This window comes from Ictidomys tridecemlineatus, chromosome 2 (genome assembly GCF_052094955.1).
Source record: "Ictidomys tridecemlineatus isolate mIctTri1 chromosome 2, mIctTri1.hap1, whole genome shotgun sequence".
Lineage (NCBI taxonomy): Eukaryota > Metazoa > Chordata > Mammalia > Rodentia > Sciuridae > Ictidomys > Ictidomys tridecemlineatus.
In genome coordinates, this window is record NC_135478.1 from 152945614 (window position 1) to 152970446 (window position 24833).

The 24833-nt window shown below is 37.6% G+C and overlaps 1 protein-coding gene across 2 annotated transcripts in view; it reads right to left on the reverse strand.

Annotated features, from left to right (window-relative positions):
* Nucleotides 1–22737, reverse strand: part of Sp4 (Sp4 transcription factor) — a 63072-nt gene extending 40335 nt beyond the window's left edge. Inside the window, exons 1-3 of one of the 2 annotated variants that reach the window (XM_021728750.3) lie at nucleotides 22459–22737; nucleotides 21927–22034; nucleotides 19856–21410 (exon numbers count right to left, since the gene is read on the reverse strand). In XM_021728750.3, coding sequence (XP_021584425.1) covers nucleotides 19856–21410; nucleotides 21927–21998 — 1627 coding nt within the window. In that variant the 5' untranslated portion in view covers nucleotides 21999–22034; nucleotides 22459–22737. Of the gene's footprint in view, nucleotides 1–19855; nucleotides 21411–21926; nucleotides 22040–22458 lie in introns of both variants that reach the window. The other variant, XM_005328797.5, reaches the window with a different exon arrangement.
* Between the last annotated feature and the right edge of the window lie 2096 nt (nucleotides 22738–24833).

The following is a 24833-nucleotide window of genomic DNA, read 5'->3' on the forward strand; positions in this document are numbered from 1 at the left end:
TAATGGACCATTACTTAATTAGATCTCATTTATAGTTGTGTATTTTCCATTACAAAAGTTGGAAGTTATGGCAATAAGCACATCTCTGGGCTTCCTAGAAACCAAGTGTAAAAGCTGCCCCCGCCTCCAAAAAAAAAAAAAAAAAAAAGGCTATATGAAAAATCTGACAGGGAATCAAAGATTTTTCAGAACTCTGAGTTCCTGAATAAACCAGATAATTCTACATCATTCAACCAAGATTTAGGATTGGACTATAAAATGAAATTGCTAAATATTTTATTCAATATGATTTTAAAAAATCATATTAGGTTCCCTGGGGAGCAGGTGACTTGCAATCCTAGAATAAACTAACATGCACTATAAAAAAAATTTTCATGGGTAGAGATTCAATAATAGTTATACCCTTGTTTAAGCATTACATCAAGAATACATTAATTTAAACTAATTTATCCTTCCAAAATAATTACAATTCGCTTAGTTTTCTGAGGGTAACGAAGACCTATCTGAATGGTTTAGATACAAAGTATCCCCCAAAAGCTCATGTGTGAGATAATGCATGAGAGTTTAGAAGTGAAATGATTGGGTTATGAGAGCCTTAATCTAATCAGTGCATTAATCCCATGATAGGGATTAACTGAGTGGTAGTTGTAGGTAGATAGTGTGTCGGGAGGAGGCGGATCCCTGAAGTTGTGTATTTAGGGTATATATTTTATCCCTGATGAGTGTAGTCTTTCTGCTTCTTGATAGCATGTCCTGAGATGCTTTCTTCCACCACAATCTTCTACCAAGATGTCCTGCTTCATCTCAAGCCCAAAGTATGAAGCCAGCCATCTATGGACTAAGACCTCTGAAATTGTGAGCCCCAAATAAACTTCTCCTTAAAATTTTCTTGTCGGGTCCTTTGGTCATAGCAGTGAAAAAGCTGACCAAAACACTATCTGCATGGAAGTTGTCTCTCAGGCTTCATTTTTCGTTTATTTCTTAAAAGGTGGAAAACAAAACTTGATCCACTATTATAGAAAGGTCCAGCAATACAGGACATAAGCTATTTTTTTTCCCCACCTCAAATCTTGTATATATTTACCTCTTCATATAATGCTCTCCTACAAAAGCAAAACCCAAAAACCCTTAAAAATTCCCATTTCCTAAATCACTTTTTCACAATAATTCATTGATCTCTTTAGTAAATAATTTTCCCCATATTACCTGTTCACAATATGACTATTAATCATTAATTACATTTGCTGTAAAATGTTTATGATAAAACATTTAGAGCAGCTTAAAGACTGCCTGGTTTGTGAACCTAATACTGAAAGCAAGATAAAATAAAAATCACACACGAAAAAGCAAGATTCAGGCATAAACTATCTCGGGTTTACTCTAAAAACTTGCATATAAAATAATTTAAATGACCATATTAGATTTTAAATTTTAGTTTTGCTAGTGGAGAAGCTACACCAATTGTAACAATTACTTAGCAACCAAATCACTGTCACCTGGGATAGGAGAAAACAACATTGACTTTAAGAACTTATTCCCTTGAGAAGAAGAGATGCAAGAAAAACTTGCCTCTAATAATATTCTTCCTAATAAAAACCTTATAGAACTTGAGTATCTACTTATGCCTCAAGGAGTTAGATCTGAGTTCTTCTGGCATTGCCAACAACTAAAGATTTGATCTGGATAAACTATATCTCCAATGTGGGTCTCACTTTTAAAATTTATTTTTTAAAAAAAAGGGTAACATGTAAGTTACCCTTACAGATCAATCAAAAATGATCTGTAAGGGTAACTTAGATCAGAATTCCTGTCATCTTCCAGTAAGGTTAAAAAATATTTTTATACACAGACATACATATTTACCTTTACATACAAACATATATATCTCAATACCATTCTGAATCTTGATGCAAATTATTTCCAAGAAAACTTTAACACTATTTCTTAAAGATAAGATTCTTTGGCACAAGGTCTGTTTAAAACAATAATTTAGTAGCCTAGTATTTAAAAATAATGTATTAGCCAGGTGCAGTGGCTCATGCCTGTAATCACAGTGACTCAGGAGGCCAAGGCAGGAGGAGCACAAGTTTGGGGTCAGCCTGGGCAACCTAGTGACACTGTATCTCAAAAAAACCCAAAAGGTTCGGGTGAGCTGGGGATATAGCTTAGTAGCGGGAAATAACCTCTGGATTCAATCCCCAGTACTGCAAAAATTAAATACACAAAATAATGTATTAATAAAAAATTTACTGCTATTTAAGAGACAGTTTTGTTGTTGACAGTTCCCAAGAGGAACAGGCCATGCCATGGATTGGAGGGGTGGGGAATACCAGAGTCAGAGCCACACTTTCTGCTTTCTGCAAGAAAGAATAAGCTCAGGGCAACTACTTCAAATGATTTTTAGAGGGCTTTGGGGCATACTTCCTAATTGTCTGGTACCTGGTTCCAGGTGATTAGGACATAATTATGAGGTGATTGAAATATGGGCTCTGGATTGACTGGTCTGTATTTGAAAATCACAATGGCAGACTATTTGTTTATCTAAGAACTGGCTAAATCCCCCAGAGTCAGCAACTTCCCAGATATCAAAGTATGAGAATACATTAAAAAAATTATTTTTACTGAATATTTATTAAACACTATGTATCAACATTGTACTATGTCACAGATACAAAAATGGCCATGCACTAGGAAATGAGTACAAAATGCTAAGTAAGCATACACATTTATTAATTTATAAGAGTAAAGGTAAACTTAACTATTTAGTGCTTTGGCCTTTACAGAATATTTTCACACATATCATTCCGTTTAATTCTCAGAAAAACCTTGTCTGGTAGGTAGCTTGTTTTCATTTTACAATGTTTACAATGAAGTGTTTACAATGAGGCTCAAGAAAGTTAAATGACATACAAAATGACAGACAACAACTGACCGAACAGGGTACTGAACCTCCGTCTTGGTTTCTGACCACTGCTACTTTCACCAACACCATAAAGTCAGCTCTACTTTCAGTCAAATCTACAAGATTATTATGTGGAAAAACAGCTTTCCCAACCGCTAAAGATTAATTGCTCAATAACCTTTACTACTACAAGTGTGGGGCTAATACCATATTTAAAAACATGCAGAATTCTTAATAACTAATGAAACAAATTTATTACTGATAGTTCTTGTAAGTGGTATTTGAATGCACAATTTTCTCTTTTTAACTTCTTAATAATAGTAGTATGCTAGTGTAACCTTTATAAGACATATTATCAAAACAAATCTTTTATTTCTTGGTAATCATGGGTAATTACATATTTTTAAATGGTTATAAATTTGTTAACCTATAATATAAAGTCCAAGCAAATATTATAGTTAAAATTGCTTTTAGAGAATGGGTGTTAAGTATTCTCACCAGAAAAACAATAATTATGTGCAGTAATACATTTGTTTATTAGCTAGATTTAACCATACCACAATATACATATACTTCATCATGTAAACACATACAATTTATCTATTAAAAATAATAAAAAATTTAAATAAACTGCTTTTCGAATGTTTCTATTTTATTAACTAAAAAATTTCTTCACAAGGAGCCACTGTGTAAATGCATTCTTTGACATTAGCATCCAAAGTACTTTTTTCCCACAGTATCAGCTAAAACCTAACCTCAAATTTGTGTTGGTAGTTGGTAGGCTAAAATGGTCTCCCTGCCTCAATATCACTAGCAAAAAATTCTAGCAGATGACAAGATACCACTCCTCTTATAAGACCTGTAGGAGTACAAAACAATTGTGACATTCTTCCCTTTCTAGAATAAGTAGTAAAATATTTTCTCCTTTGAAATGAAGATTTCAAAATAAATGTACCTAACATCACTCCTAAATTTCTAGATTTCATAACTACTGTCCATGGGACAGGCTGACTAGAAGTCCGATCATGAGGTGCTAAAGTAATAAACAGGTAAGCTAAGATGGTTATTAAAAAGAGAGAGCGCAAGGGATAAAAATCTTTGGTCTAAAAATCAGGAATTGGTTTTTGGAAAGGTCAGAAGGTAATGCCGGACAGGAGAGCTTTCTGAAAGTTACTGTGGCAGTATGCACTATCACAGGACTGTGCTTTTAAGCTAGAGTTCTCAGGGGTAAGCAAGCACACTCCTCAGATTTAAAGGGCAACTGGTCTCTGAGCAGGCATCTTTAATGTTTGTATCAATCTAAATGCCCAAGGATGTAGAGGCCTGGTTTCTACCTTTATTGTTGTTCAAGGCAGGGTTTGTGCCTAGTTAGAAGGATGCTGGCAAACAAATCATTTTCTTAAAACAAATTCTGTAAGTCCTTAACAACAATTTAAACCTATAGATACTGATCTTTAAAGATCTTTATCTATAGATACAGACTCAATATTACATGTGGCTTCAAAGAGTTGCCAAAACAAAACTTTACTTTTTTTAATAAATACTGACAGTTTAACTTCAAAAGGTAATCAATTTATTAGTAATTAGTTTTAAATTGTGTGTTAACCTGTAATATAAAGTCCAAGGTACTCACAATATTAGTAATTAGTTTTAAAACTCACAATATTAGTAATTAGTAATTAGATACTTTCTCTGAGTACTCCCCTTGATTCACTGAAATAAAATTAAGTCCAATCTAGTCTCCACACATTTGTGCTTAAAATTACAGTATTCTAACACTATAACGAAAGTTATCTCAACTATTTCACCACCACCAAACACACACATACACACACACACTCTCTCTCTCTCTCTCTCTCTCTCTCTCTCTCACACACACACACACACACACTAGCATTTCCTTGTACTAAAGAAAAAACAGATGCTATTCCCAAAGATCACACATGACAAAGACACCTGCTCTCCAGTACAGAGTGTTTTTCTTAAATAGTATCAGTTAACCTCTACTAATCATAAACTGCTTACAGAATGAAACATATTTGCCTTCCAATGTGAAAATTATACAAGATTATCAGTACCAAGACAGGCAGCTGCCAAAGAAGCCTTTAAAAAGCACTGAAAGCTGTTTGAATACTTTGGTTTTGACAATCAAGTTTTATTTGTGCCTTTAGGGTAAGGGTGAAAATGTGAAGAGGTGTACCAAATTTTTGTAAATACTCCAAAATGGGGTGACAGCCTTAATTATAAAGTAGTGCTGGGAGGACACGGAAGGTGAATAGGCATAGAATATAATCCCCTTTTCCTGTTTCTCTTTCTCCCTAGTACTGGGGATCAAATCCAATCCACTGAGCTTTACCCTTTTTATTTTTTGAGACAAAATCTTCCTAAATTGCCCAGATTGGCTCCAACTGAACTTACATCCTCCTGCCTCAGCCTCCATAGTAGCTGGAATTATGGTGTGTGCTATCATACCCAATTCCTCAATATTTTTCTAACAAGAAAATATATATGTAAATGAATATATGTGCACACATAATATGAACATACATACAGATAAACAAATGAACTCAATCACGTTTTGAAAATGAAAGCTAAATTAAATGTAATCTATTTAATTTAATATTGTGAATGAACTCTGATCAACCTCTGTAAAATGTAAATTGGTCTTCAATTCTCTTTGGTAGTTTATTGCCAAAAAAAAAAAGGAAAGAGAAAATTCCTTTAAAACCTTTCATGGAAACTATGATTTCCTTTGCCTTAACAAATTATGATGAAACAGCAGGAAGAGATTTAAAGCAAGAGTGACTTCAGGTTCCTTCCCCAATATCTTCATGTATTAATTTTGTAACATTGGGCAAAGTATTTAAACTTTCTGAGCCTTGATTTTTTTCCTCAACAATTAAAAATACCAGGTGGGAGATGTACTTCAGAGGGGGAGTGCTTGCTGAGTATGCATGAGGCTCTGGATTTGAGCTCCAGAACCACAAAAAACAAACAAACAACAACAACAACAACAACAAAAAAACAGGCTTGCTTCCCCCTCAAAAAGCCAATGACATTCTAAGATTGAGATAAAACACAACTTACCTAGATAAAGCATAATCCCCATGAATAGAGAATGGGCACATTTTATTTCCCCAGCATCTAGAACAATGTCGGATATACAGTGGCAGATCTTGCTTATTATTTATCTATTACAAAACAATAAAGCCACAGCACCATCCCTGTCAATTGAGTTAATTTCACATAAAATGACATGCAGAATTACCTGAAGAATACAAATTCTACAGATATAAAATATTCTTCCTACCCTCAAATTTCCAATCAAAATGGGATATCAAAGTAATAAAAGCTTTTTTTTTTTTTGCATTTTAATTCCCTCTGTGACTAATGTGCCCTGTGCCCCCAAAGAAATGAGGACTGGAACACTTAGCTGATGATATAGGAGTTTGGGGGCCAGGGTTGTGGCTCAGTCATAGAGCGCTTGCCTAGCATGCATGAGGCACTGGGTTCGATCCCTGGCACCACATAAAAAATGAATAAAATAAAGTTTTGTTTTTCTTTTAAAAAAAAAAGATATAGGAATGTCTGTGCCTTACTGAACATACTGTACTACAATTATAGTCCTGTTCATCTAGATACCTAAACCAGTCCTCCCCTCGCTGCTCCCCCACCCCCACCCCTGCCCAGTGCTGGGGATCAAACCCAGGCCTCACACATGCTAAGTAAGTACTCTACCACTGAACTACATCCCCAGCCCTAGATCAATCTTATAAAGAATTTTTTCTTCCTAGTTCCCTAACTTACTGGCTGAATGACCTTGTTAAGTAAATTCACCTCTGATGGCTTCAGTTCCTTGTTCTATAAATTGAGGTCACCACCCATGACCTTCTTTATAGGATTGTGGGAAAAAAAATGAGTTAACATAAACACAGTGTTTAAACAGTGTATAACATACAAAAGACAACCAACCAATGAACTAATTTCATAAATGATCACAGGAGACAAACACTATAGTACATAGGGAATACAAAGTGATGTTAAAGTATAGGGTTCTGGAACCATCATTTATTGAGCAAGTTATTTCTTGAGCAAGTTATTTCTCTCTAGATCAGTTTTTTACACCTGAAAGGAGGGATGACACTTACCTTATAGTGTGTTCTGAAGATTAAATGAGTTACTATATCACATGCTGCATCTATAATCTAGTATACTACAACCATGCAGTAAATGTCAGCCAAAATATAAAATATAAGGATGAAAGAAGTACCCCTTTACTACTTGTCTTATTCACGAAATAAAACAGCATGATTTCTTTCCCCATTAGAAATATATGGGACAGGAGATCAGTCCCATGATATTAAACCTTATAAAGTACACATGAAGCCACACAATATAGATGCTGATTATCTATTTGCTTACTGAATTCATGGATACAGTCCACCAGTGGGAGTCAGTGAAATGGATAAAAGTCTATCAAGGAATTACTAAAAGCATTTACCTGCTCTATTATAAAAATAAATATAGGTAGTTGTAGCCTACTAATGAGGACAAGAGAAATTCTAGAAATAAAATTACAGCATGCTTTAACATCATAAAACTAAAATCACAAATACTTAATTAGATGTCTGTTTCAACAAGCATATTATAGTTTATAGTATGTATGACAATATCTGTCAAATGTCTCAAATTGCTTCATAAGTACAGTTAGCTATCTGGGAAAACCTACAGGATTTATAAAGCGTCTTAGATATTTCTCCTATATATATCCAGTTAGTATTTGACATCACATTCATCTAATCTTTTCCTCTTCCTTTTTCTCCTTCAACTCCCTGGTGTCAACATCCTCAACTATACCAAAACAAGGGTTTTCCAGCCCTCCCACAGCCCCAAACCAAGCACAGGTACCCACTTACCACAGCATAGATCACTATCTGGTTCCTATACTCCTGTGCAAAAGCAGCTCCGCTTCTGTGAACAAAAAGCTATGGTGACTTGTCTCATTATTTACAGAACTGTTCTAAACCCCTCTTGATGGCCACCTTACGAAGCATCTATATAACCTCAGATGGAGAGAAACAAACTGGAGTCTGTACGCACTTTCAAGTTCTCTTCAAATTCCCCTTTCTTCTAAAGTTTTTGCCTGCAATTATCTACCAAAAATATATAAAGCAATCTGATACAAATTCTCTTTATTTCACTTTACTGATCACTTTTCCTTTTATAATCATAAACTCTCATTCTTTAAGTATGAATCTTGAATCTATTTCAAGGATCTATCCATTCATTCCATTCTTCTATTAAGTCTAAGTTCTCTGCCTGTATGTTTTTCCTAGTATCAAAATCATACGTATGGAGAAATGTTCACCAGGGCGTGAGAAGAAAATACACGTGTGTATGTACATATATACATATGTATACATATTTGTTAATATATACTATTATTACTTGATCTAAGTCTAAATTCCATAAAGTATACACAATACTAATTGAATTTTCAAACTACATGTGACATCCAATACAACCTGAAATAGTACTCCTCTTTCTTTTGACTTCGCAAATTTTCAGTCTTCTTTTAAATCCCAGCTCAGTTATCAACTTCTCCATGAACACATTCCCAGAAACAGTTCTCCTTTCCTATGGGCTTCCATAACACTTCACTCATAGCTCTTATAAACCAAATATCACATTGTAATCTAATAAACTATATATATATCATATTCCATTGAGTCTAAGATGTGAATGACCTCAAGAAAGAAAAAAGTCTATTAATGAAATGATTTTTATTATAAGGTGTATTTCAATGTTAAATATATTAAAATGTACAAAGTATGTCTTAGAAGAAAATAAAAAACAGTCTCTCCCACAATATATTATATATCCTGTAAAGGTGAAAATGTCTCACTTCATCATTAGTGTTTCAATACCAATTACCATACTTGATACATAGGGAAAAGAACAAATCTGATGTTTTTATCTAATCCCTTACCATTTCTCAACATTCTAGGTACTAAAGAAAAGTTCAATAATCTGTTTTTCATATCTAGTAACCATTTCCTTCACTGCCATAGTCTTTGGCGGGCACTGTGACTTTATGACTTAATTACCTCAACAAAATCCTTTTAACTGGGCTCCTGGGCTCCTTTCTAACTTTTCCACACTTTTAGTTAGAGAAACATTCTAGTCTATATCATTTGCATCACAAATATTCCCATTTAATTCTTTCTACACACTAGAGTGATGTCATTTGAACTTACTTTTATTATTGATTTGTCAAAATCTCCTTTTCAAAATGTTAGGAACTGGTTCAATAAATACAACTTCTCCAGCTGAAACATGAATGTCATACTACCTACTGAGCACAGGATGAGCTACTATTCTGGGATACCCCTGTACCTCTATGGAATACCACTCCCTGTGTTAGCTCTAAGCTCCAAGTGAGGTCTTTATGCTTTGATCCCTGTCAAGTTCATTCCATGTTCAGCAGCTGGACTCAAGACATCATCTTCCTTCACCTCTCCACTTTCAAAGTCTCAGATGTCCAGTTTTCAAACCAATCCTTGAGGCCTATTATCAAGTCCTATATCCATTCAAGAAAGACTTGACTGTTTACTCCAATACCCTGATCTCACTTGTCTCTGAGTTCTCATGCTTGTTTACCATACCTCAAATCCCAGTACTTAAGTATAAACTCTCATATAGTTGCAATTTCCAGATAATTGTTTCATGTATATAATAAGCCTTATCTCCCCAACATAAGCACCTTTTAATGACAGGTGGGTATTCTCAGAATCTAATAAAGGCTAGCTGAGAGCACAAAGCAAACATTTAATTCTTACTACATGGAAACACTGCTTTTTTAATTTGTACATACACCTCTCCTCATATCCTTGGTTGAACTTTGCCAAAGTTTTGATACTTCTCTTATGTAAACCACTCATTTACTTCCAATGTAAATACTAATATCCATACCTAAAATAACTTTCTCCCACTTTATTACTTCACATTGTTTTAGTGGATGTTGCTAGGTTAAGAGTGTACCAGATCATCACCTCTCATATTTAGTTTTATTTATAACAGGTTTTTTTATACATACATCTGATCTTTACTACTCTATGAAGTAAAGACAGAAGGAACTAATATTGCTATTTGACAAATGAAAACAAGGATGAAGCTCCAAATACAAAGTTTGCCCAGGGTGGAACACTTAATTGGTACCATGGAAGCAAAAATACAAAAAGTTTTAATTTTCAGTCCTCTGCTATGCTCTTGGTACCTGCCTCTGAAGTTAATAAACAACAATCTGCTCCTTGAACCATACCTGACTACATTTATCATCATCTCTGAGGAAAAGACCCTTCAGATGTATGAATCACACTTCTTTCCTATTCAAAAGGTTCTCTGGTCTCAATTCAAAAACAACCACCACCAAACACACACACACACACACACACACACACACACACACACACACAAATAAATAAATAAATGAATGAATGAATGAATGAATAAATAAAAACACTTCTGGTGCTAGATTTTTGAACCCCCAAAGACAGACATTCTGGATTTGCATACTCCACAGGGTAAATTAACAAATTTAAAGCTGTGAGTGCTTCTCAGAGTTTGATCTCAGGATCCCAGATTTTCCAACTGTTCTCTAATTCCACTCAAGAAGTGATCATATTGTTCATACTAAAGTGACAGTATCAGAAACAGAACTGTAACTAAAGAGCTAATAAGTACCAAATCAGTGCTGGGTGCCAAAGTGTATATTTAAAATACTAATGCTTTGATATTCACCAAATTAAGGGCAAATAATACTGAAAAATATCCCAATTTTAAGAGGGAATCAGGCTGGGTCTATCATTAGCATCTACAAACCTAAATAATGGAGAACATATTAATATATTAATTTATGAGTTAAACATTCATTGCATCATAGAATTAATCTGTATTATATAAACATCACCTTCAAACCTCCTCCTCAAAACCCTACTTATTCTATATTAATTTATGAGTTAAACATTCATTGCATCATAGAATTAATCTGTATTATAAAAACATCACCTTCAAACCTCCTCCTCAAAACCCTACTTATTCTATCAGGTAAGTTTAAGACTTATAGAACTCTCTGACCATAGGCTGGACAGAAGTATATATGTCCATAAACTCAAATATCCATAGAATGTTAAGTTTTAAAATTGGAAGTCAACTCACAGTTCATCTAATCAAACTTTATATACAAGAAAGTCTTTTAAAACAGTCTACAGTAATCTCGACAGATGGACAGCTAATCTTTAATGACAAAAGATCACTAATGAAACATCATTCCATTACGGTTTAGTTCTAGACTGCGTGTGTGTGTGTGTGTGTGTGTGTGTGTGTATAAACATGCATGTTGTGTTTCCCAGGGCCAAACAAAACAGAACTATTTAGGTTTAAAAAAAAACAACAAAAAAACCCAGCCTTTCATATATCCAAAGACAGCTGTCACATTTTCTCTTGTTCTTAATAAAAAGTGACTTTCTTTAATTATTACTAGTATAAAATATTTTTCACATTCTTCATTCTGGGAACCTTCTTGATATGCTTGCTAGTTTGTCAATGTCTCACTTAAAACATGCCACCTAGAACTGTGCACATTATTGCAGAAGCAGTATGACAAGCACGAAGTACAGAAAAACCTATACTCTACTCTCAGTCCACACTAAACCAATAAAACCCTAATCATTTTCACAATCCTGCTGCAAGCTAGGTTTTTTATCCTATAGAAATATAATACTCCCCACTTTTAAGTACAGGATCTTACCAGTTGTATTTATCTTCCCAGCATTGGAACCTCTTAAGATCACTCTGAATCTCAATTTTATCTCCTATCATATTAGCACCATCTCCTAGCTTTGTCTCATCTTTGAATTCAGTAAATAAAATAAGGTCATCTTCCAGCCTGGTACTTGAAAAAGAAAGTTATTACAGGGCTGTATCAAAGGTAGAATCCCATGCCAAAATGCCAAAGACAACTATTAATATAGACAATCAATTAATAGGTTTCATCTGATAGTGTGACCAGTTATGAGCCATTCAGAAATTGTGTCATTGTGCTGCCATTGCTTTCTTGGTATACTCATTAGAAAGCTTAAGCAAAGAAGATGAGGATAGGGCAGTACTGCAGATTGAACCCAGGGCTGTTTTACCACTGATTACAACCCTGGCCTTTTTTTTTACTTTTTATTTTTGCCAGGGTCTCACTAAGTTGTTAGGGCCTCACTAAACTGCTGAGGCTGGCCTCAAACCTACATATTCCTGTCTCAGCCTCCCAGTTGCTGGGATTACATGCCTACACCAGCATGCCTGGCTAGGAACCCAGTTTCTTAGTCAGCCCACAGTGGCTCCCAATGATCCTGGATTGTTGTTCAAATGCTCAGGGTCCAACTACTTCATGATTCATTCAAAGACCCTGTTAAAGACAGTAATCAAACTGATTTGTTTGAAGTTTAGACTATTTTAAAAAATTGAGGTGCTTATTCATCCTTAATTTTCTGGTACTTTTTCCACCCTAATTTTTTACTGATACTAGTTTGAATCAGAATCTGAAAGTTCCTTCTGACCATAGGATAGGAATAATCTGTACCATCATCATAGTCAGTAATTTGTGGTACTGACAGAAAAACCTAGCCAGGCACAGTGACAAGTCTGTATGTTGGTAATCTCAGAGACTCATAAGGCTGAGTGAGGCAAGACTAAAAGTCTGAGGTCAGCCTCTGCAATTTAGCAAGACCCTGTTTCAAAAATTTAAAAAAGGGCTGGGGATGTAGCTCAGTGGTACAGCACCTGGGTTCAATCCTAGTACCCCCCACTCCCTACACAAAACAACTAAATTTACCTTGAACAATTACCTCATAGTGACAGGGTACTCATTTCAGCTGGAACTATATTTTCCTTCTGTTAAGAGAAGCAGAATAGAAAAACTCTGCCTTTGCTATGTCCTCTCTTCATATTACACAATTTTGCTCAATGAGTGTCCATCTTGCTCTGATTCAAAGTGTGATGGCGCACACCTGTAATCCCAGTGGCTCTGGAGGCTGAGGCAGGAGGATGGGGAGTTCAAAACCAGCCTCAGCAACTTAGCAAGGCCCTAAGCAACTCAGTGAGACCCTGTCTCTAAATAAAATATTATTAAAAAGGGCTGGGGATGTGGCTCAGTAGCATCCCTGGTCAATCCCTGGTACCAAAAAATAAATTAAAAATAAATAAAGTCCTGGCAAGTTGTTTAAAATGTTTTTAAAATCCTGTTTTTATTATGAGTTTCTATTTTCCTGACACTATTCTTAAAATACATGCTATTTTTTGTTTTCATTCTTAATCCTATGCTCCTCCTTCTATTCTCCACATACAATAAATCTGAGCTTAACAAGGTCTCCATGTAGCCACACTAGTTGGAATTTACCACTTCTTTTACCACTTGTGTTCATTATTATATGTCAGTACCACAAATTATTGGTGTTAGGAGACAGCTTAATTGCACAGTCAATATTTCAATTTTCAAAGTCACCAATCAGCCCTTTTAAGGATTTCAGCATAGATATCAGACGCAAAAATCTGTGGACTTATCCTGTAGCTTCTTATGTAACAATAGGAATGGAATCAAAGATGACTTTGAATCATGCTGTTCCCACTTACTGGCAGTCATAGTTTCCTAAAGAAATCAAAGCTCAGTAAGGCTGTCTATAAAATGGACATAATACTTATAAGAATATTGTAAGGTTTAATAAGACCATATAAATACTAGTCCAGCACCTAACACATATTAGGTAAACAATAAATGTCTACTTCTTTCCTTCACAAGTTTCATTTAAAAGAAAAATCCATTTCTAACTACAGTTTGGGAAAAGATACTTCTATATAGCCCAACGATTTCCTTACCTACATGTAAAATTTACACGTAGGAGTTATGGCTAGAGCACTTGCCTAGCATGCATGAGGCACTGGGTTCTATCCCTGGCACCACATTAAAAAAAATAATAAAAATAAAAATAAATAAAATAAAGGTATAAAAATAATTTACTAACATCTTTTTTCTGAAATGCTCTTTCAAGAAAGAGAAAAATACTATTACCTAGTTACCACCATTAAATTCTGTAATAAGGAAACCTAGAGAATTCTATTTTTCACCAGTAATATTATACTTAATATACAAGAGCTGGAATATTCAGTGAAGACAGGAACAGCCTGTGAGAGGCAAATTCAAGTGGAGAGCTGTCCCTCCTTGATTTCTAAACTTCAGCTACATTTTCTCACAAGAGATCTGGATAACAAACCCAGAAAGACAATGGAAAAACAACTGGAGCAGAAGTCAAGATTCCAGCTCTCACTTTGCCATAAAATACAGGAAAGTCATTCAACCTTTCTGGGCTTCAATTTACTCATTTCTAATAATAGGGCTAAGGAATGAGGATGGGAGCAACTCGATTATTTTGAAGTTTCCTTAGTAACTACAACTTCATTAAGCCTTCATCTTACCACCACCTACTTATATAAGCAATTTGCATTTAAAACAGATTTTCTTTGACACACTTTGCTCATTCACTAGGTAGTAAAACAACCCTCATCATGTACATTACAGTTCAGAAAAGTACAGAATAGCACATATATGTGTATGGTCTGGTATAAGGCCAGGTCCCCCCCATTTTTAATCAATCCTTAATGTGTCAGTCCCACTTAATGGAGACTACAACACCTGACCCATATTTCTGTTTTCACTAAAAACAATAAAACACCTTTATAATCAGACTTTAGCAGCAATAGCAAAAGGTCAGAGCTAGTAAGCCAAGGATCCTTTCCCATTAAAAAATACTATCAGGGGCTGGGGATGTGGCTCAAGCGGTAGCGCCCTCGCCTGGCATGCGTGCGGCCCGGGTTCGATCCTCAGCACCACATACCAACAAAAAAGATGTGTCCGCCGAGAACTGAAAAATAAATGTTAAAAATTCTCTCTCTCTCTCACTCTCTCTTTAAAAAAAAAAAAAAACTATCATTTTATAAATCTATGTAATTCTACAATGTCTACATATATCCCCTTCCCCTAGCTTCCTAATCAAACTTCCTTTTCTATTTTCTCTTAAACCTACTATTCTAGACTGCCCCAAAACTCGAAAGATTTACTTATGTATATTCATATATATATATATATATATATATTTTTTTTTTTTTTTTTTTTTGGTAGTATTGAGGATTGAACCCAGGAGTGCTCTACCACTGAGCTATATCCCCAGTCCTTCTTTTTTGTAATAGGGTTTTGCTAAATTGCCCAGTTTGGCCTTGAATTTGCAATCTTCCTCTCTCAGCTTTTTGATTAACTGGGATTACAGGTAAGTGCTATAAAATCCAGCCTGATTTAGAATTTAGAAAGCAAATGATTGAAAGTGTTTTCCCTTGCTCCTTTCTCAATCCTGAAATCCTTTGCAGAAGATGCTCTTTTAAAAAATTAATGTTATCTCTAACTTGAGTCCTTTTCATCTTATAGGAACAAACTATCTAATGGCTAAAACCAATTTGGTAGTTCAGAACCCAAATCATTCATTAGGGTATAAGATATAAGTCCCTTGTTAACAAATTCTAATCTGTAACAGAGAGTGTTAGAAGATTTGAAGAAAATAAGAGTTACAAAAGTAAATCTGACTTGTCTGAAAAACAACCAAATTGAGTATAAGTTTATGTATATATACACACCTTTTAAGATGCCTAGTAGCAAAATCCAAATTAATATAACCTATATGGCAAAATAAAACTTTATTTGTGTTAAATCTCAAGCCAAGTTTCTACTTTTAGTAGCTCTGGATGTGAGAGGATAATTCTACTAGATTAAATTAGTTTTATAAATTAAACATAAATTTCAATTATGTTATTTGGTCCCCATATTTACCAGTAATGAAGAACTGGCTTTCCAATTTCTGGCTTCATACTATATCCCCAGGTTTAAACTTCAATGCCCCCACAAAAATAAAGGAATTCGGTAAGAGTCTCAGCGTCAGCTATATCTTATCAAGTCGGAACTTCCTTTGTGGGAAAACTAGCATAGCAAATGTAATTTCCACTAAAATTAACAAAGCAGTATCCAGTCATCAAGCAAAAGGCCTATAGCATGATGTGTTACTATATGTGATGATTATAGCCCAAAATAAGCTAAATCACTGGCTCTGGCCAGCACAAGTTAATTACAATTATATATACCAATGGTTCCTAAAAACTCTAAATTCTTTAAGGTCTAACTCCTGAAGTTCACTTGGTAACTAGGGACAATATGAAGATAGTTCTCATTTGAACAAAATCTGCACTCTCCTCACTTACCTAAAACAAAAGATGTCCTTAAGCCAAAGTACAATTAGTTATCTTTGTACTTAACTTAAAATAAGGTTCCCCACTTTTCCTTTAATTTCAGAATCCCAATAAAGAAAGAAACATGCAGAAAGCACATGTATTTACTTCCTACTACAATTTTAATTAATTGAATGCTAGATGCTTAGCCTAAAAATCAGAATTTTTAGATTAGACCAAAGCACAGAAACTTACTATTTTGAGTACATTAGCAAGAAGAGAGAGTGTCTCATTTCATAATACAAAGTGCAAAACTCCCCAGATTCAAGAACTGGTTTCATTAGATTTGCTTTGTAGGATTTTTTCCCATTCTTTGTCCATATCATTCATATCTCCCCCATACCCCCTGAAGAGTAAAATGAGGATGGATGGTACAGAAGTTTTAACCTTTGTCCTTGAGCTACCTATAACATTCTGCTAAAGCTGACCAATAATGTTTTCAAATATAGACAGTGCTTGTCATGAACCTGTTCTCATTTATATGTTGAGAGAGAAAGAGTTATCTCAAAAACATGAAGAACAGAACAATGGTTATCAGAACCAGGGAAAAGGCGAGGTGACAAAGAGAGGATGGTTAGTGGCTACACAGGCAGTTAGTTGAATAAGAGTAGTAATTTCTAATGTTCCAAACCTCAGTAGGATAACTGTGGCTGATAATTAATTGAATATTCCAAAATTACTAATAGAGAGAATTTTGAATGTTCCCAACACAAAGAAATGATAAACATCTGAGGTGGGTGATATATTGTACAGATATACCGAAATGTCAAATCTCATGAATAAGTACAACTATTATGTGTCAATTAAAAATTAAAAATATTTTTAAAAACTTGTGAATATTAAGAGTAAATACACTTCTACAAATTAAACATTCTCATGAAGAAAAACATGAAATAACCAAGAAGGTATTTAAAATGGAATGGGGATACAAAGTTAGATCTGAAATTCCAGGGTTCATTTATAAAAGGGATATGTAAATATTTGTTCTCCCCTTCTCAAAGCATTAAAATATTTGGTCTTCTATTCTTTAAAGTCTTAAAAACACAAAACCAAAGAAAACAGAGCAATTTTATTAGCTCCACTATAACCATTCCTGGGCACTACTCCCAATCCCAAACTGTTATGTGTGTGTGTCTCTCTCTCTCTCTCTCTTTTTGAGTACTGAGCATTTAACCCAGGGCCTCACACAAGCTAGGTGAGTGCTCTACCACTGAACTATGTCCCCAATCCTTCTCCATCACCTTGAGTACCATACTTCAAAAAGCAATTGCCATGATTGGCATTAGGATAAAATCTGCAAACAACTAAACCTGGATTAATTTCTGGTCTTTGTAGTGTGGATCTGTTTTAAAAATTAATGGAGCTGATCTACTAGAGCATTAACTCTGCAACATCAACAAAACTTAAAGTCCTTGGGCTTCAGGGGGGAAAATCCAAATGTAAAGTTCAATTTTCTCATTTAAGTGGAGCTCCTAAAGCATATGAACTCTCTAAGTTAAAAAAAAAAAAAAAACCATTAAAATAAAGAAATAAACACATCTCTTAGGAGTGCTCGACATACAGTAGTCATCCTCAAAATATATTTGTGAAATTAAAAACTAAAGTTTTTCCTTTTTTGCCAGTGAACCTATTTTCTGAGGCAAGCTGTACTCTTCTGTTTCCATAGTCTGTCTTCTGGTTTACTGCTGATGATTAGACCCTTGATTCTTTCAAATTTTCCAGGTGATTCTTAATGCCAGAAGCTGGATCCTATTTAAAATGAACCACTCAAGTGAGTTTGAGTTAAGGGGTCAGAACACTGGCTTACTCTCAACAGGGAAGGGGAAACCTCTGGATTGTAACATACATTAATTAAAGAGCAGAAGTGGCTACTTCTAATCTAAATTATAAATTACTCAATTCTCTTAATTACTACAATTCACTAACTAACGCTTAAAGGTCAAGATGAAATAACTTTTGCTGTGACAATGCAAACTGTCACTCAACCTACCAAGTGCAGACACTGTTCTGAAATGCTCCAATCACTGTTAATGTTTAGAAAATGAGTAGGAACAAAGCAAGTTAAGGATTATAAGCCAGAGAATCACTTACATAATTGTACTGTAATGGTGATAGGAGGAAAAGTATCAAATCAAAATACTAAAAAGATTATTGTGCTATCAATATAGGAGCCATTAGCTAAATGTGGCTACTCAAATAAACATTTAAAATCCTGTTCTTCAGTTGCACTAGCCACATTTTAAAGTGCTCAATAGCCACATGTCACTAGTGGCTAACATGTTTGATAGGACAGAGAGAGAACATTTCCAAGAGCATAGAAAGTTCTATTGGATGGCACTGGTCTAGAGGTAGTGGGTATCTAGGAAAAAAAAAAAATGTAGTCTATGTTCTCCTGAATCAATAGGTCCTATCAGGCAATTTCCAATTTTACATGTATGCATCTACTCTAGGTATTAACTTTTAGTATATTTTTTTCTGTAACTTGTTTTAAGAAAGGTCATTCAAAAGTGACAAGCTTGTTTATTTCAGATTACCAAAATAGAAATATTCAATTAACAAGATTTAAAAGTATCAACAGCACTTAAAACCACAACTAGGTTTTCACCAAACCAGAATCAATGAAAAATATTTAATTACTAGAAGTCAACGAGTATTAGGTACAATAATAAGACTGTTTCAAAAAAGATTAAACTACTTACTAGGGACTACTTTTCCAAGTACTTTAGCAGTATCTATTTATATGCATAACAAATAACAACTGCTTTTATAATTGGTTTAAAAATGACCTTTCTACAGTTATCACTAATTTGGGCTATTTTACTGTCTACATTTTTTATATTGCTTTCCACCAACCTCACATTAAACATCTACAAATAATACAATGACCTCAAAACTTAAATAATCAAACTTTTAATGAAAGGACTATTAATTCACAGTCTAGAGGAAATCCTGATTAGAGCAAAAAGTAAGCATAAAAGTTAATGAAACAATTTGCAACTTCAAATTCTATTCCTTAAGTGCAACAATATCTAGTTTATAATAACACAGTATAATAAAACACAAAACACTGGCAACAAGATGCTGAAGTTTGAGCAATAACTTCCAGTTTAAAAAAAAAAAAAAGCTAGACTTATTACACAGCAGAACTCAAACTTCAACAGACTCTCAACTATACATACTTCAATATAAATCTACTTTTCCTGAAGAACAGGTGAACATCATTTTAACTAGAGTTCTTTCTAAAGAGTTCAAGTGTACTCAAACATGATGTCTAAATTACAGAAGACAATTAGGATTCTAACGAGAAAATTCTGTTTCATGGAAGAATTTTAAAAACGGTGTACTTAACAAATTTAACACATAAAACCCAACACTAAAATCTACAGATGTGAACAGGTCACACTGATTGCTACAGTTATGGCTGTTCATATTGTATTCTTGTTTGGTTTTAATTCCTTATGATCATTTGTTTACTTCAAAGATCATATCAAATCTAAGAGTTAGCAAAAAGAAGCACTAGTTGATCATTACTAAAAACTGTTTATACTGTAGTTAAACAGAAAAGACGTTGTAACTTACCTGCAACACTAGTGATTGTAACTGGAACTCCCTGCACTTGAACGCCTGCAGCACCCAGATTGGCAACGCTCACTGTCTGAAGGTTAGGCACTGATGCAAGCTGGGCAGTATTCAGAGTTATTGGGGCACCAGCAACAGCCACAGGAGCAATCTGAGCAAGAGTTGTGCCACCACTTGAAGACACTGGGGTGATGGTTAATTGTTGGGATAACCCAGCATTCTGAACTTGCAAATTTGAAAGACTCTGAATATTCTGAACCTGTACAGTTTGCCAACTGATTTGCCCTGAAGGTGTTAAAGTTGGAGCCCTGATAAGCACCTGAGTCGGATTTACTGCTTGAAGTTGAACATTCTGCAAAGGCTGCTGCTGGATGGTCTGAATTGTCTGCCCTGACTGAAGTTGAAATGACTGTGGTGGAATAGCCTGAATAATCTGTTGCTGAGGCTGTTGGATCTGGATCTGTTGTAAGATAGGCTGGCCTACAATTTGCACTTGCTGAAGAGAATTTGATTGATCCTGTGCATTCTGTATTCCATTAGGCTGAAGCTGACTGGAGCTCTGTGCTTCAGACTCAGTAGCAGCAGGTGTTTGAGATTCTTCAATGGTGCGTTCAGAACTACTGGCTGATGTGCTTGCATACTGGCCTGTATCTGCTGAGCTCACTAATGTGTCACTGCTTGTTAGAGATGTTGAAGCGGTGGTTGTGCAGGTGGTGGAGGAGGAGGGTGATTCCGGCATAGTACTGGCAGAAGCAGTGGTGGTTGTGGGTGTGGAAACTAACTGATTCCCATTAGAAGTCCCACTATCAGTAGTAGTAGCAGGCTGGCCAACTTGTCCAGTCCCTCCTCCAGTAGTCACGTTGTTTATCACTGGCAAAGCCAAAGTCACTCCTCCAATGTTAATTGGTAGGGTTGTTACAACTTGAGCCTGAGTACCAGGAAGGGTCTGTAATTGCAGTGGTATTGAAACACCAGGTCTAATTTGGACTGGAACTGTCTGATTTGCGAGGTTTTGAGCAAGAATATTCCCAGAAGATGTCCTATTAGCAGCTGTGAGTATAGCTTGATTATTACCTGCAGAAATTAGCTGAATCTGACCCTGCAAATCCTGTAGAGATGAACTACTAGTTGGATTGATTTGAATTTGCTGACCTTCCACTGTTTGAAGTTGTGGAATCACTTGGTACTGTACACTACCACTTGGATTTTGTACTTGTATGACTTGAAATTGACCAGGGGTGGAAGAATTACCTGATTTAGTTTTTGTAGGAGATGCACTCCCGTTATTACTGCTGGAAGAACTAGATGAACTAGAAGCTGGTTGAGAAATGTTATTTTCTTTTGAAGCAGGAGGAGTGGAGGCAACAAGTTGCCAAGCGTTTCCAGCAAGTTGCGTTGTTACCAGTTCTAGCTGTTGTGGTTGATTCTGAAGTTGCACCAATCCTTGGCTTGGATCTATAATAATTTGTTGTTGTCCAGTTGCTTGATTTTCACCAGGAGTCCCTATTTTGCTGCAAGTAGCTGCCAGTAAAGCCAGAGGAGAGGGCTGAGAGTCCTAACCAAAATGGAATGGTAAAGGAGAGGGGGGGAAAAAGTGGGCGGATTTAGTGGAAGCCAGTAGTTGGGAGGGGGTCATTTATTTATTTTGACAGCTCTACATATCAGAACTTACTCAAGAAGTGGCAAAAATAAAAAAGAAATATTAACAAACCCAGGTAAGAACTATATGGATAAGGAAACAGAACCTGTAATATAAAGTTTAAGTAAAAAAAAAAAAAAATTCTAACAAACTTTCCTAAAGTGTTATTCACCTAAGCTCAAAATGCCCTTGGGAAAATACACACCTTTTTCTTACAGTATAAGTTACTGATGTAATTTTAAACAACGTTATAGCCTCAAATATGTGAAATCTTCATGAATTTACAATTTAAGTTCCTCACTTTAAGATGCTTTGAGTGGACAAACATTTTTATTTTGCTCTTTACTTTTGGGCATTTAAAGGGCATAACTCCCTTTCTCCCCTAATGTTCCGTGATGATTTTTTTTTTTTTTTCCGTATGTAGGCTTTTACCTGGGAGCCTGAGGTTTTGGTTTTTTTATTGTTATTCTCTGGCTCAGAGGTTTTCCCTCCTTCTGTAGCCATCGCCGCTGCCGCCGCCTCCTCCTCCTCCTCCTTCTTCTGATCTGCAACAAACCCCCCCATACACACATACACAACAACAGGTTATTAGGATTATTATTATTTGTCTTCCCCCTCTTCACTTCTCCCCCCTCCCCCCGAACATTAATCTCCATAAACCGGCGATCCCTGCACACCGGCAGGGGGTGGGGGAGAAGGAGGGTAGGGAGGAGGGGGATATCACAAAACGTGGTTTGAAACCCGACCCATCGGCTCCAGAGCAACACCCAGAAGGAGGTTGTTCTAGCTCAGACATTAAGACAAAACACAACCCTCCTTCCCTCCCCCTGATTCCCTCCCTCCCTCTCCTCCTCCCCTTAAAGCATCTCAGCGGCCCCGGGGGAGGGGGGAGAACCGAGCAGGGTCTGGGGAGGGAGGGAGAGGGAGGCGGTGAAGGAGACCGAGGGGGGTGGAGAATACGTACCGCTCATCCCGCATTAACAGGACAAACCCTCAGACGGAGACACTGGGATAGAGGTGGGTGGGGGTGGGGGCGAGGCGGGAGGAGAGGCCGGTCCCGCCCGCCCGCGGTGGCTCGGAGGAGGCTGTAGCTGGCACAGGCTCTGCCTCTTTTTCCGCGAATGGCCGCCGCTGGGCTGTGGCGTAGCAGCTCCTCTCTCCGCCCGAGCCCGGCTGACTCGCCCTTGATTGACAGCGGCGGCGCGCGGCGCGGGCGGTGGCGCGGGCCGGGGGCGGGGCCAGGGCGGTGCGAGCCAGGCCGACTCCCCACCCCCCTAGGCCTCTCTCCGCCGGAGCCGCCGACTCTCCACCCCTTCCCCCAGCGGATTGGCCGCCGACCTGCCGGGGGCCGGGGCGCTGGGGCCGCCTCCTCTCCACCCCCTTTCCCGGGGTTATTCTTTCAGTCGCTTTTCTTTTCCTCCCTTGGCTCCTCTCGCGCTCTTTCTCTCGATGTTCTAGCTCAAGCGCGCTGCCGGTAGGCCCTCCTTACAGCCAAACTTGTTGTCTCAGGATATCCCGCCCCCTACTCATTTCCCGGCGCCCTCCACTCAAAACCCTGTTCCAGCATCCCTCCGAATGGCCACTAAAGGAAAAAGTGGGGCTATCGCTCAAGGGAAGCGCGAGAGGCGAGCGTCAGGACGCGCAGACCCCCGGCGGCTCGGCGCGAGGGGTGAACTGCCCACTGCCCCCGCGCAGCGAGCATGGCTTTCCTGAGGCGCATCCGGACCCGGGCGCCCTTTTTCCCTGGCTCGGTCTCCATTGGCTGAGCTCCTGCTGACGCGCGCTGAGTGGTGGGAGAAAGGGGGCGGGCCACTGACGCAAAGGCTGTCGGCCCTTGTAGTCTCCAGCAGCCTATGCAGCCTCTCCCAGGCACCGCCTTCCTCCCGCCCCCGACCAAGGCCGAGCTGCCAAGCGGAAAGCTGCCCGAGGGGGCGGCGGCGTCAGGGCGTGGCCGGGGCCGAGTGGGAGTTGAACTGAGCGAGGGGGAGGGGGAATGGGTGTTGTTTGCCTGGGCCTATCCGCCGCGCGGGGCTGCCCAAATCACCTCTGCCACCGCCTCCTCGGATAGAAGCCGCTCCCCGAGGGGCGAGCTCACACCCGGAGCGCTCGGCGATTGAGCGGGCGGCGGCGTGGGGAGGCGGGGTTTACTGTCCTCCGGGTTTGAATGAACCCGGCTTCTTGAAGTAGCGCCTTTGCTGAGCCTTTCTTTGCTCACCTTCCTCCTTCAGGCCCACCGCATGAGTCTGAGGCCTGTTTTCCCACAGAGAAGGATCTTCCATTTTTATTTGTTGTGTCCCTGGCTGGCCGCTGGTACAGAGCAATGACCTACCTTTCTAGGGTTGCATCCTGTGTTGCGGAAGAGTCCGCAAGGTTGGCGGACTTCTCTCTCACTGTTAAGGGTCTCTCTCACCAGATTGTGCAGGCGGAAGAAAAGATCTGCTCCGTGTGGGTCATCCTTCTTTATGTTTTAGCATAAGCTTCTGGTACAAAGCATTGTGTTATCAAATGCACTTGAGCATTCTCTTGCTTCCAGGTTTTCTCCAAAGTCCTGAAGTCAGGATGATGCCATGGAATATAACCAGTCCGGGATTAAATGTACCAAAGGTGAAAGTGAATCCCTACTGTAAATATTGGCCTTGGGGACAGGACATGTTATACACCCAGGCTTAAAACTACCCACTTCCTTTTTACCTGGGCTTCACCTAGGGCTTATTTATTTATTTAAACTTTATTTTTTGTCTCTGCCTGAGGTCTGACATATTGCAAAGGTAAGGAGGTCCCAGGTGCTGCACTTGAGTGTCATTTCCTTTGCTTTTTAAGTAATTGTTACATGGACCGATGACAAAGCGGTTCAGCAAGACAAAGCAATTCGAGTAAAGAATTACATAGTATTGCTTACTCCATTTTATAAGATGAATTTAAGATCTTTAAATAACCTGCTTTCACACCCCCCGAAACGTGCAATATAGAAAGCTCAGAAGAACTAAGTAGATTTACAGATACATATCTTCAGTCCCCTATCCCAGTTCATAATGAATGAAGACCTTTTAAAAAAATTTGTTTGGTACTGCATATTGAACCCAGGGATGCTTAACTACTAAGCAACATCCTCAGCACGCACTCACACTCGTCCCCCTTTTTAGAGACAGAGTCTAAGCTGCTTGTCTCACTAGACTGCTGAGGCTGTTCTCAAACTTGCAATCCTCCAGCCTCAGCCTCCTGAGTTGCTGAGATTACAGGCATAAGTAACCACATCAGGTGAATGAAGACATTTTGCAGTCTTATGAATTGGGGCTTATTTTTGTGCTTTTTCTTACCTTAGAAAACCTGCTTAGGAGA